Source organism: Pollicipes pollicipes, unplaced genomic scaffold (assembly GCF_011947565.3).
Source record: "Pollicipes pollicipes isolate AB1234 unplaced genomic scaffold, Ppol_2.1 Scaffold_7242;HRSCAF=8673_pilon_pilon_pilon, whole genome shotgun sequence".
Taxonomy (NCBI): domain Eukaryota; kingdom Metazoa; phylum Arthropoda; class Thecostraca; order Pollicipedomorpha; family Pollicipedidae; genus Pollicipes; species Pollicipes pollicipes.
Genome location: NW_023597041.1, coordinates 127,812 through 142,377, shown reverse-complemented (window position 1 = coordinate 142,377; position 14,566 = coordinate 127,812). Strand labels below are relative to the sequence as shown.

Sequence of the window (14,566 nt, the reverse complement as noted above, 5' to 3'; positions counted from 1 at the left end):
GCCTAAGTGTTGTAATTCCAAGGTTGTCCAAGATATTGACCATTGTGTGTATATGAATACGTCAGATAATTGCGCATTACCTGGTTGTTCGCCACATTTGAAGATTTTGGAGGTCAGTGCTCAGTCTTGGATAACCTTCCCTCAGCAAAAATGCAGAAATCTTCTCAGAAACGATTTGTACGACCGGACCCAACTGGAGTCGTGAGACATAGCCAAGACCGATCAGAGATAGTCATACATTACGACCTCTACTCCTGTACGAAACATTGCTGGGGCTTAACAACGCCTTCAGCTGCTGAAGCTGCATGCCGTCGTCTGCCTCTCACGCTGGCAGGAGGGGCGGGCACCGCGGGGAATCGAACCGCGTACCACTGGTTTCCCAGACACGCAGCTTTGCCTCCTCACTTCCGCCGCACGCTGGCCGCACCAATCTCTTCACGCGCGGACGGACATAGCGTCATTCCGTCCAGCGCCGACGACCGGTCCGTCGTCAGGGCATCGGCCTGAGCCTGTCATCAGCAGCACTACTGGCCGGCCGGGGCGAGGCGGCGCTCGCCGGCTCGTCAGTGCCAGCCCGAGCCCGGCCGTCGCCTGCCCGACCGTCTGGTGTTTGGCTGGTGTAGGCGTAGGCGCAAAGAAGTTGACACAGCCTGACACCGCAGCCCCAAAACAAAAAGTCGCGGGAGGTTCAGATACAGGCAGGACTTGGAAATGAGAAAATGTTCGCGGGAATTGTGAGTTCCACCACGGAGATGCGGGATAATACGTGAACTGGTTAACACAGTTGTCAGTTATTACTCCGTGTTTCCAACGTAAAATAAACGCATGCAGCACCACCGCATAACAAAGCCTATGTTTTAGTTGTTTTGACTTACCTAATGTTGTATACTCTTATATAATTTTGAACTTGGTCTGGCTTGGCTTGGTTTGGGATATTTAAATACAACTATTGCAAACGTGTGCCGGAGCGATGTGTGGACAGTGTCACACGGGCGCACAGCGTCCGGCAAACACAGACCGAACGTGTGGGCACCTCTGCAAGTCGGCCTGCTGAACGACCTCGCAAACCCACCGGGGCCAGATCACCATGATACGGCTGAAACTGCTCACTACAGAATAGAGGCATCGCGGACGGAAGGTACGTATTCTTATTCTTTTCGAGGGCGGAGCCCTGTATGGCGACAAGGACCGGCGACAGATTGTTGTCTGGTAGCTAACACTTTCTCAGAACCGTTTGCGTATGTATTTTCCAAGTCAGATGTGTAACGAATGGGTATGTAAGAGCCTCCTGTGACATGCATGATGACGTCGCATGCACCCATGTGTATCTGAAGCGATCTTGAATATCTGCCCGGAATACAAAAGGCAACACAATTTTCTACGTGTTGGGCGTACTCGTGCCAGCTCTCATAGCACTGCACTACTTCCTGCGCCTGGCGTTGCCTCTAAACTTCTTACGCGGCGCGCCCTTGCCAACCCTGAAGTCGGTGACCGCCTCCTGCCGGCGCCGCTTGGTGCTGCCCGTCTCCTCCCACTGCAGCTGCCTCTGACCTGCGGCCCAAACGAACAGGAGCTCAATGCCTTTCTCACACGCATCAGGTCACCGACTGGCCAGGGTGCTCAGGATAGCAATGCAGCGCTATCACGCAGCACAACCTGGCCCTTCGGCACCACTTAGCCGAAACACCAACGCCAAAGATTCCGTCACGCTGAAAACGCCCGCCTTTAGTGGTTAGATTTTAGGTATCGGGTTAGGTTTAAGTGGCTCTTTTCCACACGCTGCCATCTCAGGACTGGCCCCAAAACTCCAAAACATGCCGGCAAAACGTTCGACCTTCTTTCGGTCTCAGGCCCACGCGATACAGTATGCCGCTAATCAAACATTTCACACGGCTCAGTTCATAACGCTCGTGACCAAACGAGCACATATCCCAGAAGAACGGAGCCGGCGTCTCTGACGGGCATCAGCCGCATCCGAGCAGCGCGCATACGAGGGGTACATCGCTCAGGGAGGACACCCACCGGCAGCCCGGGACGAGTCCTCGGCCGGCTCGTCATCCTCGTCCAACAGGTCGGGGTACTCGTCGGCCGCGGAGAACAGGTCCGAAACATCTCGCTTCTGCCGGAGGTGTGGCGGTCAGAGGCATAGCCGGACGGAGATGAGGCGGTCAGATGGCCCAGGAGACGGACACGGATAGAGATGGAGAGGTTAGAGGTCCGGGAGACAGACACAGATGTATATGGGGCGGTTAGAAGGCACGAGAGAAAAATGCCGACGGCCATGGAGCGGCAAGAGGGCTCCGGAGACAGATAAACGGAGGTGGGGTGGACCGACAAAGGCTCGGCAGCCAGACACGCCGCCAGGCCTGCTGATGACACCAGCGCAGTACTCATTGTGACACGGGCCACATCCTAGCTGTCAAATGTAAAAGACTGGTTGGCATAATTCATACCGGCATGAAACGCTGGCCAGCTAAGAGTTTCAAGTTCCTGAACCCCAAATTTGGGCTGGTTCGCGACGGTGGCGGTGTTACCTTGGACTGCGTTTTGCTGGTGGTCACCGGACGCGATCCGGAGGTCATCATTGGAAACTCTGAAACCAGTCGGAAACCACACACTGAGATGCTGGTGAACTGATGGTCCGTCAACATCAAAGTTCCACGTCTTGCAGGCGCCGTTTCAGCACGAAACGCACAAATCCACCGTCAAGAGTCAGCAAACAGTCACAACAGCGGCCCACGCCGGGCCGAGGCCCCCACAGAGGCGGCAGGTCACCAGCCCCAGCGGCCGGCGCGCCTCTCGCCGCCAGCCGTGTAGCGGGAGACGCTGCCGTCCGAAGCGAAGCCGCCGGCTACGGCGCTTAAAGCCGGAGCCGCCGGTCCCACTCACCGGGATCGTCGTCTGAGTCGTCTCCCAAACTGTCCTTTTCCTCATCATCCTCATCCTCCAGCAGTCTGTCTGTCTGGCTCAGGTCGTCACCGCCGTCGACATCATCTGCTGGGCACGGGGCGCGACCGTTAGGGGGAACGAGGAGAGAGAGAGAGAGAGAGAGAGAGAGAGAGGAGAGAGAGAGAGAGAGAGAGAGAGAGAGGAGAGAGAGGAGAGAGAGAGAGAGAGACGGAGACGGAGACGGAGACGGAGACGGAGACGGAGACGGAGACGGAGACGGAGACGGAGACGGAGACGGAGACGGAGACGGAGACGGAGACGGAGACGGAGACGGAGACGGAGACGGAGGACGGAGACGGAGACGGAGACGGAGACGGAACGGAGACGGAGACGGAGACGGAGACGGAGACGGAGACGGAGACGGAGACGGAGACGGAGACGGAGACGGAGACGGAGACGGAGACGGAGACGGAGCGGAGACGGAGGACGGAGACGGAGACGGAGACGGAGACGGAGACGGAGACGGAGACGGAGACGGAGACGGAGACGGAGACGGAGACGGAGACGGAGACGGAGACGGAGGAGACGGAGACGGAGACGGAGACGGAGACGGAGACGGAGACGGAGACGGAGACGGAGACGGAGACGGAGACGGAGACGGAGACGGAGACGGAGACGGAGACGGAGACGGAGACGGAGACGGAGACGGAGACGGAGACGGAGACGGAGACGGAGACGGAGACTGAGACGGACGGAGACGGAGACGGAGACGGAGACGGAGACGGAGACGGAGACGAGACGGAGACGGAGGACGGAGACGGAGACGGAGACGGAGACGGAGACGGAGACGGAGACGGAGACGGAGACGGAGACGGAGACGGAGACGGAGACGGAGACGGAGACGGAGACGGAGACGGAGACGGAGACGGAGACAGTCCAATCACTGCAAGACAATCTGGCCATATAACCCAAACCCTCACGCCGCTGGGAGACACCGTCCCTTGCCAGCCGGAACCCGCGCGCCGTGACCCTCCCTCCCTCACCCTCCTCCAGTGCCTCCTCCGCGCCGTGCGCGATCTCTGTCAGGAAGTCGACGCCGTCGCCGGCCTTCCTCTTCTTCTCGAAGAAGCCGTCCAGGAAGTCGTCGAAGGCTTCGTCTGTGACGTCACCGCTGGCGTCGGTCAGCGGCCGGCCGGCGGCGCTCGCCGTCAGACCGTGCTCATCGCGCCACTGGAAGTACCTGCGGCGGCGCCAGGCGCGCGTGACCGGCCGGGCGGCGGCACACGAGCGTGCCGGACAACACCAGCACAATGATCACACGGCCGACGAGCTGCACGAGCTGCAAGAGCTGGTGGGACGAAGAAGTAGGATGGCGTGCTTCGTGCTAACCGAGTTTTGTCCGCAGCATGTTAACCAAGTGTCAACAAAACAAAAAAGACACGTCTATTAGATAAAGGCGCCACAGTCCGGCCTGGGCCTCGGCGTCGCGTCGCTGGGAGGCGACAGGATTACGTGCTGCAGACTCGTGCTAACACTAGCCGAGGTTGCCGCCGTGGGCAGCCAGGCATGCCGCTCCACACGGGCCACACTGCCAAGCATCTCAACCTAACACGGGGCGAGCCGGCCTGGCACCTGGTGGTAAGTTGTTCGGCTGCTCTTGGGCTCGTGTTGAGAGAGCTAGACCCTCCACGGAACTTGAGCACGACTCATGCGAAGACAGCCATTAATGTCTCTAAGGCAAGCGCCCACTCCACACCGCTCCTAGTGCACCGATCGGGGTCCAGCACACAGAGACACACACACATCGCCCGCGTGAGCCGCCTCACCGGTGGAAGAACTTCTCGTCGTGCGGCACCTGGCTGGGTGCCAGCCGGGCGTACTCGGCAGAGCTGACAGGCAGCCGACGCGCCGTCTCCGCCACCGAGGCAGACTTTTTCGGGTTGCGGTAGCAGAACCTGCGGACGGCGCAGCACGGTCAACCTCAGACGGTTCGGCGCCGGCCGAGTGGGCGGCGCCTCGGGCTACAGCAAGTTCACATCATGCCTAGCTTATGGACGGCTCTGTCGCCCGAAATAGCTTTTGTCGTTGTTGTTGTTGTTTATGTCAAACGGCTCTATTCGCTTCGTAATCGATGTCATCAACGGGTAGTGCATCATGCCCACTGCTCAAAGCGTTGGTGGAGTGGGCGTGGTAGTGGCCGTTGCTGCTTGCCGTTCGCTTCTACCGCAGCGGAGTCACAGACGACTGTTGAGTTCACAGCGAGCCATGGGATTACACACACACTGCAGTTAAGTGCGCCACGCTGCAGTCAGGGTTACACCCAGCAGTGCACCAGACACGTCGGCCAGGTGCCGCCGACGCCCCCAGCGGCCGCCATCCCAACCGCCAGCCTCCCTCGGTCCCACCAGAGGCGCCCAGTGCCCCGTCGCGCCGCCCACCTGTTGAGGAAGTGCATCAGCTGGAAGTCGTGCAGCGGGTTGCCCGAATACTGGGCCTGCCGCCCGGCAATCAGCTGGCCGGCGAACAGCGCCAGCGTAGGGTGCAAGTGGCGCGCCAGCGGCGCCAGCTCGTGCAGCGCCGCCAGCTCGGCGCGGCACCAGCGCGGCTCGCGGTACAGCGGCGCGTACCGACGCCGGCTGGCGCCCGGCCGCGCGCCGCCCACGAACTGCCAGCCGGCCGGCACCGCCGCCGCCGTCGCGGCCCGAGGCTCGTCCTCACGCTCGTGCCGGGGCTCGTCCTGAGGCTCGTCCTGAGGTCAGGCGGCACGCGGGGCGCTGAAAGGCGCACTACACGCAACGCGGAGAGCGCGACGCCTCACAGACAGCGCACTGGAACTGAAGCTCCTTTACAGCGAAGCATGCGCCAGAAAGGAGTTTTCACCTTGTGAATTTTACACACTGATGTGCCGCTGCTTGCTTAGCACATTAGCCTTTTTGTGCTACACTTAATCCTGCTGAGACCTTTGATACCCCACTGGCCGACTCAGACATCACACTCCTCATATGTCAATGAGCTGGCCCCCCGATCCGTCACCCTCCACGCTCCTCCCCTTCCCGCCCCCTGTCAGAGGACTCGCCCCAGACGAACAGTGTGTGTGCGGGGGGGGGGGGGGGGCTCCGGCCCGCGGCGGCGTCGCCTCACCGGCAGCGGCACGTCTCTCGGCGCCTCCTCGCCGTCACTGTGGTCGTCGGCCGTCCAGGCGGCGGCCGTCGCCTGGCCGGCCACGTGCGCCAGCTCGGGCCGCCGTCGGAACAGCTCGGAGACGAGCAGCAGCACGCTGCAGGCCAACGCCGCCGTCTGGTGCAGGCAGCCCTGTGGCGGCCGGCGGTGGCGGCGGCGTCAGCGCAGGCGTGCTCGGGTGGGGGAGGGAGCACGTCACGCACACTGGAGCACAGTGGGTCAGTTGCGCAATGCCCCAGACTCATGCCGGGTCGCGCGAGCACTCACTGGCCCCAGCATACACCAGCAGTGGGAGCGCTTCATAATAAACATATGGCGGCTTCAAATCAACTTTGCACGCATGCACTCCACAACCGTCTCAGAGGGACAGACCTCCGCCGAGGCGTTCTGCCTCGGATGAACAACAGGTCCCCGTTTGCGTGTTCACCAGTCTCCGGGCAGCACGGCGGGCGTCAGCGAGGCCCTCCGCGCGGCGTCAGCGCCACTGACCTGAAGCAGGCGTTTGATGAAGGCGCGCGCTCGCGGCTGGCACGAGTCCATCCGGACCGAGCGGTACACCAGGTTCAGGAAGTCGGCCAGCTTCTGCGATGTGGCCAGACCCGGGTGGACCAGCTTCTTGTAGAGCGCGCAGTAGTACCTGAAACATCCGTCGAATAGCGTTTTAGCAATGCATAGGTGCAGAAGGTACCTTGAGCATCAGCTGGACAGTGTTTGAGCAATGGATGGGGCTTGGGCCTGTGTTAAATATGCATGAACCTATCCCAAAGTTTCAACAATGACATTAGGTTCGTAATAGCGGAACTGATGCGAACCCGTCGTTTCCATGTGGTCGTCTGCCCCAACCGGCGCCCCCGCAAAACTTCTGTAGCCCGCCTCGCCAGCAACACCAACGTCCCCCAGTACGCTGCAGTTAGCGTCCGACCCTCGTGCCCCCTGTCCCCAGTCAGGTCAGCCGCCCCGCCACCAACACCGACGTCCCCCAGTAGTCTGCAGTCAGCGTCTAACCCGCGTGCCTCCTGTCCCCAGCCAGGTCAGCCGCCTCGCCAGCAACACCAACGTCCCCCAGTAGTCTGCAATCAGCGTCTGACCCTCGTGCCTCCTGTTCCCAGCCAGGTCAGCATGCCCAGCAGCAGCACCAACGTCCCCCAGTAGTCTGCAGTTAGCGTCCGACCCTCGTTCCCCAGCTAGGTCAGCATGCCCAGCAGCAGCACCAACGTCCCCCAGTATTCTGCAGTCAGCGTCTAACCCTCGTGCCTCCTGTTCCCAGCCAGGTCAGCATGCCCAGCAGCAGCACCAACGTCCCCCAGTATTCTGCAGTCAGCGTCTAACCCTCGTGCCTCCTGTTCCCAGCCAGGTCAGCATGCCCAGCAGCAGCACCAACGTCCCCCAGTAGTCTGCAGTCAGCGTCTAACCCTCGTGCCTCCTGTCCCCAGCCAGGTCAGCCGCCTCGCCAGCAACACCAACGTCCCCCAGTGGTCTGCAGTCAGCGTCTAACCCTCGTGCCTCCTGTTCCCAGCCAGGTCAGCATGCCCAGCAGCAACACAGGGCTCGCCCGTCAACGGGCGCACCTCACCGGACACCCGCCAGCAGGTCCCGCTATCCCGCCAACTGACCAGCCTGTCCCCAGCCGCCGCCTGCCAACGGGCCCATTCCCAGCCGCCGTCCGCCGCCTCACCGGTCGGTGGGCTCTGTCTGGCCGCCGGCCCGTCCCCAGCCGTCGCCTGCCGCCTCACCGGTCGGTGGGCTCTGTCTGGCCGCCGGCTGTCGTCAGCCGGAACATGAGCAGCAGCGCCTGCGTGGCCACGCCGAAGTTGGCCAGCTGCGCGATGTGGTGCAGCGGCTGCATGTACTGCTGCAGCTCGGTGGCCAGTAGGCGCGCCCGGCCCACGCAGTCCGAGAGGCCCGTCAGCAGGGCGCGCATCAGACGCGCGTCCAGCTCCGCCTGCCCGGGGAGGAGGGGGGGGGGGGGGGGGCGGTCAAACGGGCGGCTGGCGGAGGGTCGCGGCGGTACCCGACCTGTCACGTGACCAGAGATACAGCCGACAGGTGGGAGAGGTCGGTGGGCGGCGCCACGTGCCAGAGAGTGAGGAGGTAGAGGTGTGACCGACAGACGTGCCGGGGAGAGGACACGCCTGAGTCCGGCGGTGGCAAGGTCCGGAACACCGCCGCAGAGGCTCCTGACTGCGCCACAAACAGACAGCACACCACAATCTTGGCGCATCACTGGCCACACACGCCTGAACGCCCGTCCTCCGCGGCGTCACGGCCGGCCCACCTGCTTGACGCAGGCGCGGAAGAAACCGACGTAGATGCGGACGATCCGCTGCGCCAGCGCCTCGTCGCCCTCGTCCGAGAACTGCACTTGCGAGAGGAAACAGATGCCGTAGAACTGCACCCGCTTTCCCACGTTCTGCCTGCGGTGACGGACGGAGCGGTGACAGGTGGAGCGGTGACCGACGGAGCGGTGCCACACGGAGCGATGACAGATGGAACGGTGACAGACAGAACGGTGATTGACAGAGCGGTGACGGGTGGATCGGTGACAAACAGAGCGGTGACAGGTGGAGTGGTGACGAACGGAGCAGTGACGGACAGAGCGGTGACGGGTGGATCGGTGACAGTTAGAGCGGTGACAGACAGAGCGATGATGGACGGAACATTGACACATGGAACGGTGGCGGACGGAGCGGTGACGGATGGATCGGTGACAGACAGAGCGGTGACAGGTGGAGCGGTGACAGACAGAGCGGTGATGGACGGAGCGGTGACAGATGGGGCGGTGACGGACGGAACAGTGACAGTTGGAACGGTGGCGGACGGAGCAGTGACAGATGGAACGGTGGCGGACGGAGCAGTGACTGATGGAACGGTGGCGGACGGGCCAGTGACGGACGGAGCGGTGACGGGTGGATCTGTGACAGACAGAGCGGTGACAGATGGAACGGTGGCGGACGGAGCAGTAACAGATGGAACGGTGGCGGACGGGCCAGTGACGTACGGAGCGGTGACGGGTGGATCTGTGACAGACAGAGCGGTGACAGATGGAACGGTGGCGGACGGAGCAGTGACAGATGGAACGGTGGCGGACCGGCCAGTGACGTACGGAGCGGTGACGGGTGGATCTGTGACAGACAGAGCGGTGACAGATGGAACGGTGGCGGACGGAGCAGTGACATGGAACGGTGGCGGACGGGCCAGTGACGGACGGAGCGGTGACGGGTGGATCCGTGACAGACAGAGCGGTGACAGATGGAACAGTGGCGGCCGGAGCAGTAACAGATGGAACGGTGGCGGACGGGCCAGTGACGTACGGAGCGGTGACGGGTGGATCTGTGACAGACAGAGCAGTGACAGATGGAACAGTGGCGGACGAAGCAGTGACAGATGGAACGGTGGCGGACGGGCCAGTGACGGACGGAGCGGTGACGGGTGGATCTGTGACGGACAGAGCGGTGACAGATGGAGCGGTGGCGGACGGAGCAATGGAACGGTGGCGGACGGGCCAGTGACGGACGGAGCGGTGACGGGCGGAGCGGTGACGAGGAGGGCATAGCACGGCCACACCACTCGAGCTGACGGGCACTATCGGACATCGGACGCCACACTCAGCAGTACCACACGCACACCACGTCCACCACAACAGCATACCGCCACACCTATCACAGGTGGTGATAATGACAGTGACTGGCGTTTTACAGCGTGTCGGCCGCCCGGCTCCGCGGCAGCCACCCCATACAGCAGACCTGCGGCGCGACCGCTGCTCGCGGCGGCGGCGGCGGCGGCGGCGGCGGCGGGGTGGCGCACCTGAACAGCAGCCGCTCCACCTCCTTGACGACCACGGTGCGCATGGCCGGGTGGGCGCGCAGCAGCGAGCTCAGCCGACGCACCGCCAGACACGCCACCGACTTCTTCTCGTCGCCCAGCTTATTGGCCAGCGTCTCCAGCAGCGTCTGCGGTGGCCGCAACACCGGCATGGTCATGCTTACGATGGTGATGGTGATGATGGCAATGGTGATGATGGTGATGATGGTGATGGAAAAGGTGATGAGTGACATTGCGAATTGTCGTGATGGTTGTCAGGATTACGTTGACGGCGAGGACGAATGGTGGCGATGGTGGTGGTGGTGACGGTGGTGGTAATGGCGGTGGCGATGGTGGTGGTGACGGTGGTGGCAATGGCGGTGATGGTAACGATGGTGGTAATGGTGGTGGCGATGTTGCTGGTGACGGTGGTGGCAATGGAGGTGATGGTGACGGTGGTGGTAATAGTGGTGGTAATAGCGGTGATGGAACTGGTGTCGGTGATGGTGTTAATGAGTCGGGCTAACGGACGCTGAGGCCTCCTGGTGGCGATGGGCCCGCACTTCAGCACGTGACGTGACGCTGGTGCTCAGCGGGGTGGTGGGAGGACCTGACGAACGTATGAGAACGAGTGACGTTGAGCCAACATGAGCGCATCAGCTGTCCATTTCGCTGTTGTGTGTGGCTACAGCAAAAACTCACGAAAGCCCCGTTACGCACCACACCACCTGTTAAACTTTCTTCCTTCTATCTGCATGTGATCAGGGTCTCCCAATGCCGAGGTCCACTCCGGGATGCCCCCGCCCCCTCCCCCCATGGCCATCGGCCGGTGACTGGGTCATGACCTACCCTGTGACCCGTGACCCCGTCCCCGTCAGCCGAGGGCACACCGCCGTCCCGCCTCAGCACCTGCTCTAGCTCGGGGTGCGCCACCAGTAGCTGCGCCAGCGTGTTGACGCCGTGCTTGCGCGACTTCTCGACCGTGTCGTGCGCCATCTCGCGCACCCGGCCCACAAACTCCTTGTAGGCGGCCTTCAGGCGCTCCTCGAAGAGCCTGCGGGGGACACAGCGGTCAGTGCGGTGGCGGAGCACTGGGACCGGGTGACCACGGCTCGCTCCGTACTCCTGCTCTCGGGCAAGCTCCGGCGGCGGGTTGGGGGGGGGGGGGGGGGGGGGCAGCTGGCCGGCGACCGACGGCGTGCCCACCGGTCCGTGGTGGGATGGCGGCAACGCGACAGGTGCTTGTTCGGTGTACCTTCGCAGGTGAAAAACAACAAAACAAAGCTAGGAAAACTCACCAGAAAATCAGCTGACGCCTGCGAACGGCGGGATCGCCGCCGGCGATGTCCTGCAGCGCCCCTAGCGGCTGCTGGGCAAACAACTTCAGCTTCCGATTCGGAGGTAGCAGGTATTGCCCGAACAGGTCCGCCAGCATGTCTGAAAGCACGCTTGCGTCATGACGATGATGACTCGGGTTTTGGGGTGCACCGACTGCTATGGTCATTCTGCGCCCATCACGCTTCCGGCACGGCAAGTTCTGAGAACCATGCAGTGACCTGGCTCGAAACAGGTACACCCGCGCGACACAAGGGGCCGACTCTCGCCAAGACGGCCCGCGCTAAGCGCCCGCTTCATCGTGCCTCGTGTAAGCGAATGCTTCTTCCAGGCCTGGTCCTTCAGCACAATGGATCGGCGGCCGAAGAGACGAGCCAATCGTGAGGGTCACTCGCCACATTCACAGGGTGCAGCAATCGAAGGTAGCCCGCTCCAAGTCCGCAGTCACGGAACAAAAACGGCACAACCCCGTCGCACACAGGTCCCCACCGCCCGAAATTCGCGCCGGTCATCCCGCCGTCCTCCCCCACCTCCTGACCGTCCTCCCCTCCCCTCCCACTCCCCCACCTCCTGATCGTCCTCCACAACTGCGCAGCCGCGGCGACCCGCACGTCCACGCGCCCGGCCGGCCGGCACTCACTCATAGCCTGCATGGCGTGGCCCTTGCCCTTGGCGGCCACCATGCGGACCGTGTCGTCGATGAGGTGGAGGCCGAACTGGGGCCGAGCGCGCAGCAGCGCCTGCCGCGCCGCCAGCTTGTCCGACACGGTGCCCGAGGTCAGCACCGTCTGTGTCCAGCTCCATTGGCTGGCCGCCTGGCCGGCGCCATCTGGCGGCGCGCCCGGGTCAGGGTCAGCGACCAAATCTGAGTCAACAGCCGAGTCAGAATCAGAGGAAGAGTCGGAGTCGGTCAACGACCGAGTCAGTCAGCGACCAAGTCAGATTCAACGACCGAGTCAGTCAGCGATTGAGTCAGTCAGCGATCGAGCCATCCAGCGACACAGTCAGTCAGCGTCAGAGTCGGAGGCCGAGTCAGTCAGCGACCGAGTCAGTCAGCGACCCAGTCAGTCAGCGACCAAGTCAGTATACGGTCAGGTGGTGAGGTCAAGTGAAGTGTGCGGGGGCGGATATGTCCCAGGACAGCAGGGTCGAAGTAGGGTGGTCAGAGGGGACGAAAGGGGATGGAGAGCATCCACCCGCGGTGAAACGGGACACGCCAGTGAAAGATGAACACACACCAGCTGGCACTCCGTCCTTGTCCAGCAGAGGAACAAGCGTTAACTGCAGCAGCTAAGCCACTCAACAGCATCTGTAATGGCAGCCAGTCAGGAATCAATAAGCGAGATAGATGACGAGAGGACACCGAGCGACTTCATTGGTTCCAACACCGGCTCTGCAGGGACAACGAGCGACTTCACTTGCTCCAACACAAGCTCAGCAGTCAAGAAATTCACCACAGTTCGGTGCAGCTGCTCTCCCTCAAGCTGCCCCACTGTCACAGCTGCGGCGCACTCACCGGCCTTGAAGGCCTTCACACCCTGACTGAGGGCGGCCGCGGCCTCCTGCAGCAGCCGGGAGGCCACGCCCTCCGGCACGGGTGCGGCCGGCCGGTCCGTCACCTGTCGGACAGCAGCACGGATCGTCACGGATCGTTAGGGGCCTGTCATGGACGAGGAGCCGACCTGGCCCTGTCCCGTTTTGCCGAGCAGGCCGGCCGACAACCGCCCGCCGTCGGGCCGCGAGCGGTCGGTCGGCGATGCCCAGCAGAGTGGAATTGGCGTGAGGGTTATGTTTAGCTTGGAGGTGCAGCTCCTGAAACACAACATCCATAGCGCAGGCCTCAAGCTTTCTCTTTTTCTCACGCTTATTAGGCGTCCGCTTCTTTGAAGCAGCATAGCTTAATGGTGAGATGATCTCGCTACGTACAACGAAAGCCTGGTTTTGTTGATGGATGAGGAAGTCTTGCACTAGGAGCTCATGCCATGACCATCTGCTTCGATCAAACTGGACTGACCAGATCAGTCATCTCCAGAGCAGCATTAACCGCACTAGTCACCGTCACCACAGTGGTGACCAGTCACTGTCACCACAGTGGTGACTGTCCAACTCCCGACACGCCGACCCAAGCATACCCGCGACCCGCTGCCCCGCCCCCGCACGTGCCCCTCCCAGACTGCGCGGCGTCCGGCCGGTACGTACCGAGCTTTGGTACCAGCGCGGCTGGCTGGGCGGCGGCGGCGCCGGCTCCTCGGCCGAGCTCGACACCTCGGCCACCTGGACGGCCGGCTCGGGGGGACCGCGGCGCCGCGCCCGCCTCGGCTCGGCCGGCCGCGGCGCCACCGCCGTCGCCGTCGCCGCCGGCTCAGCCGCCGGCTCTGCCCCACCGTCGCGACGCCGCGATTTGCCCGGCCTCTGGGTCGCGTCTGGGCGCTGGCTCTTCTGGAGTTTTGCAGGGCGGGGTGCGCGCTGCGGAGCGCCTTTGGTGGCAGAGGACTCGGTGGCCGGTCTGCTGGCAGCAGCAGACTCAGCATCGCGTTTTCGCTTCCGCGCGGTTTTCTTGGGCTTATACTCTGGTGCGTCGTCAATGTCATCATCTATTTGCTTGCTGCTGAGCTTGTCAAAGCCAAGCTGGCTCACCAAGTTCTCCACCTGCAAAATTTTTTGTTTGTGTGCACTGTTGATGATAGCACTGCTCTTACATGCAAGCTCTGAACCTGTGTTGAACATGAAAGGCCTGCCTGCCACACTGGTAGGTAGAGGTGCATTACAAATTTGCAAGAAAATGTGTTTTAATTTTGTTTTGCCCTGTTTGCTTTTACCTTTCCTGTAAAAGGCATCCAAAAGCAGCTCACAAGGATGAATCTGGACAATGTGCCAAGTGTTGCATGTTTGACATGTGAGCTCAAGACAAGATGACATTGACATAATATTACTTGCCTCTCCTTGAAGACCATCCATCATTGCTTGTTAAGGCCTGCAAACAAACATGTTACAACTGAAGAAGATGCATCTGCCTAGGAGAGGTAACCATATCTGTCTAAAGTTCACAATTGAAGCTTCAACATACGGTAGTGTAAAAATGCTTTTAAGTAGAAAACTGACAAAAATATAGTAGAAAGCAATGCATTTCAACCTTAACCTTTCACTAACAAAAGGCCAAACCGGCAGGAGTTATATGTTCTTGACGTCACATCCAACAAAACGCAAAGAGCGCTGGATGGATGCTAGCAGATTTTTATAGTTTTTCACCATTTTCATATGTTGTTTCCATCTACAACATTCAGTTACATAACCACCAGTCAGCAGTGTCTATTACCTGAAAATGTACCACTGCTACTGGGATCAAGGTTATTGAATGAAC

At 61.4% G+C, this 14,566-nt stretch overlaps 1 protein-coding gene across 1 annotated transcript; it reads right to left on the bottom strand.

Annotated features, from left to right (window-relative positions):
- Nucleotides 1-1,228: 1,228 nt before the first annotated feature.
- Nucleotides 1,229-13,231, bottom strand: LOC119110859 (CCAAT/enhancer-binding protein zeta). The gene is made up of 18 exons (XM_037234734.1): nt 13,220-13,231; nt 12,722-12,824; nt 11,846-12,034; nt 11,169-11,307; nt 10,780-10,924; nt 9,874-10,019; nt 8,345-8,483; nt 7,803-8,011; nt 6,559-6,706; nt 6,031-6,201; nt 5,562-5,638; nt 5,328-5,525; nt 4,716-4,844; nt 3,933-4,129; nt 2,890-2,994; nt 2,535-2,593; nt 2,023-2,119; nt 1,229-1,551 (listed from the first exon to the last, which is right to left on the bottom strand). Exons 1-18 carry the CDS (start codon nt 13,229-13,231, stop codon nt 1,421-1,423), a joined length of 2,394 nt encoding a protein of 797 aa, XP_037090629.1. The 3' UTR covers nt 1,229-1,420.
- Nucleotides 13,232-14,566: the final 1,335 nt, after the last annotated feature.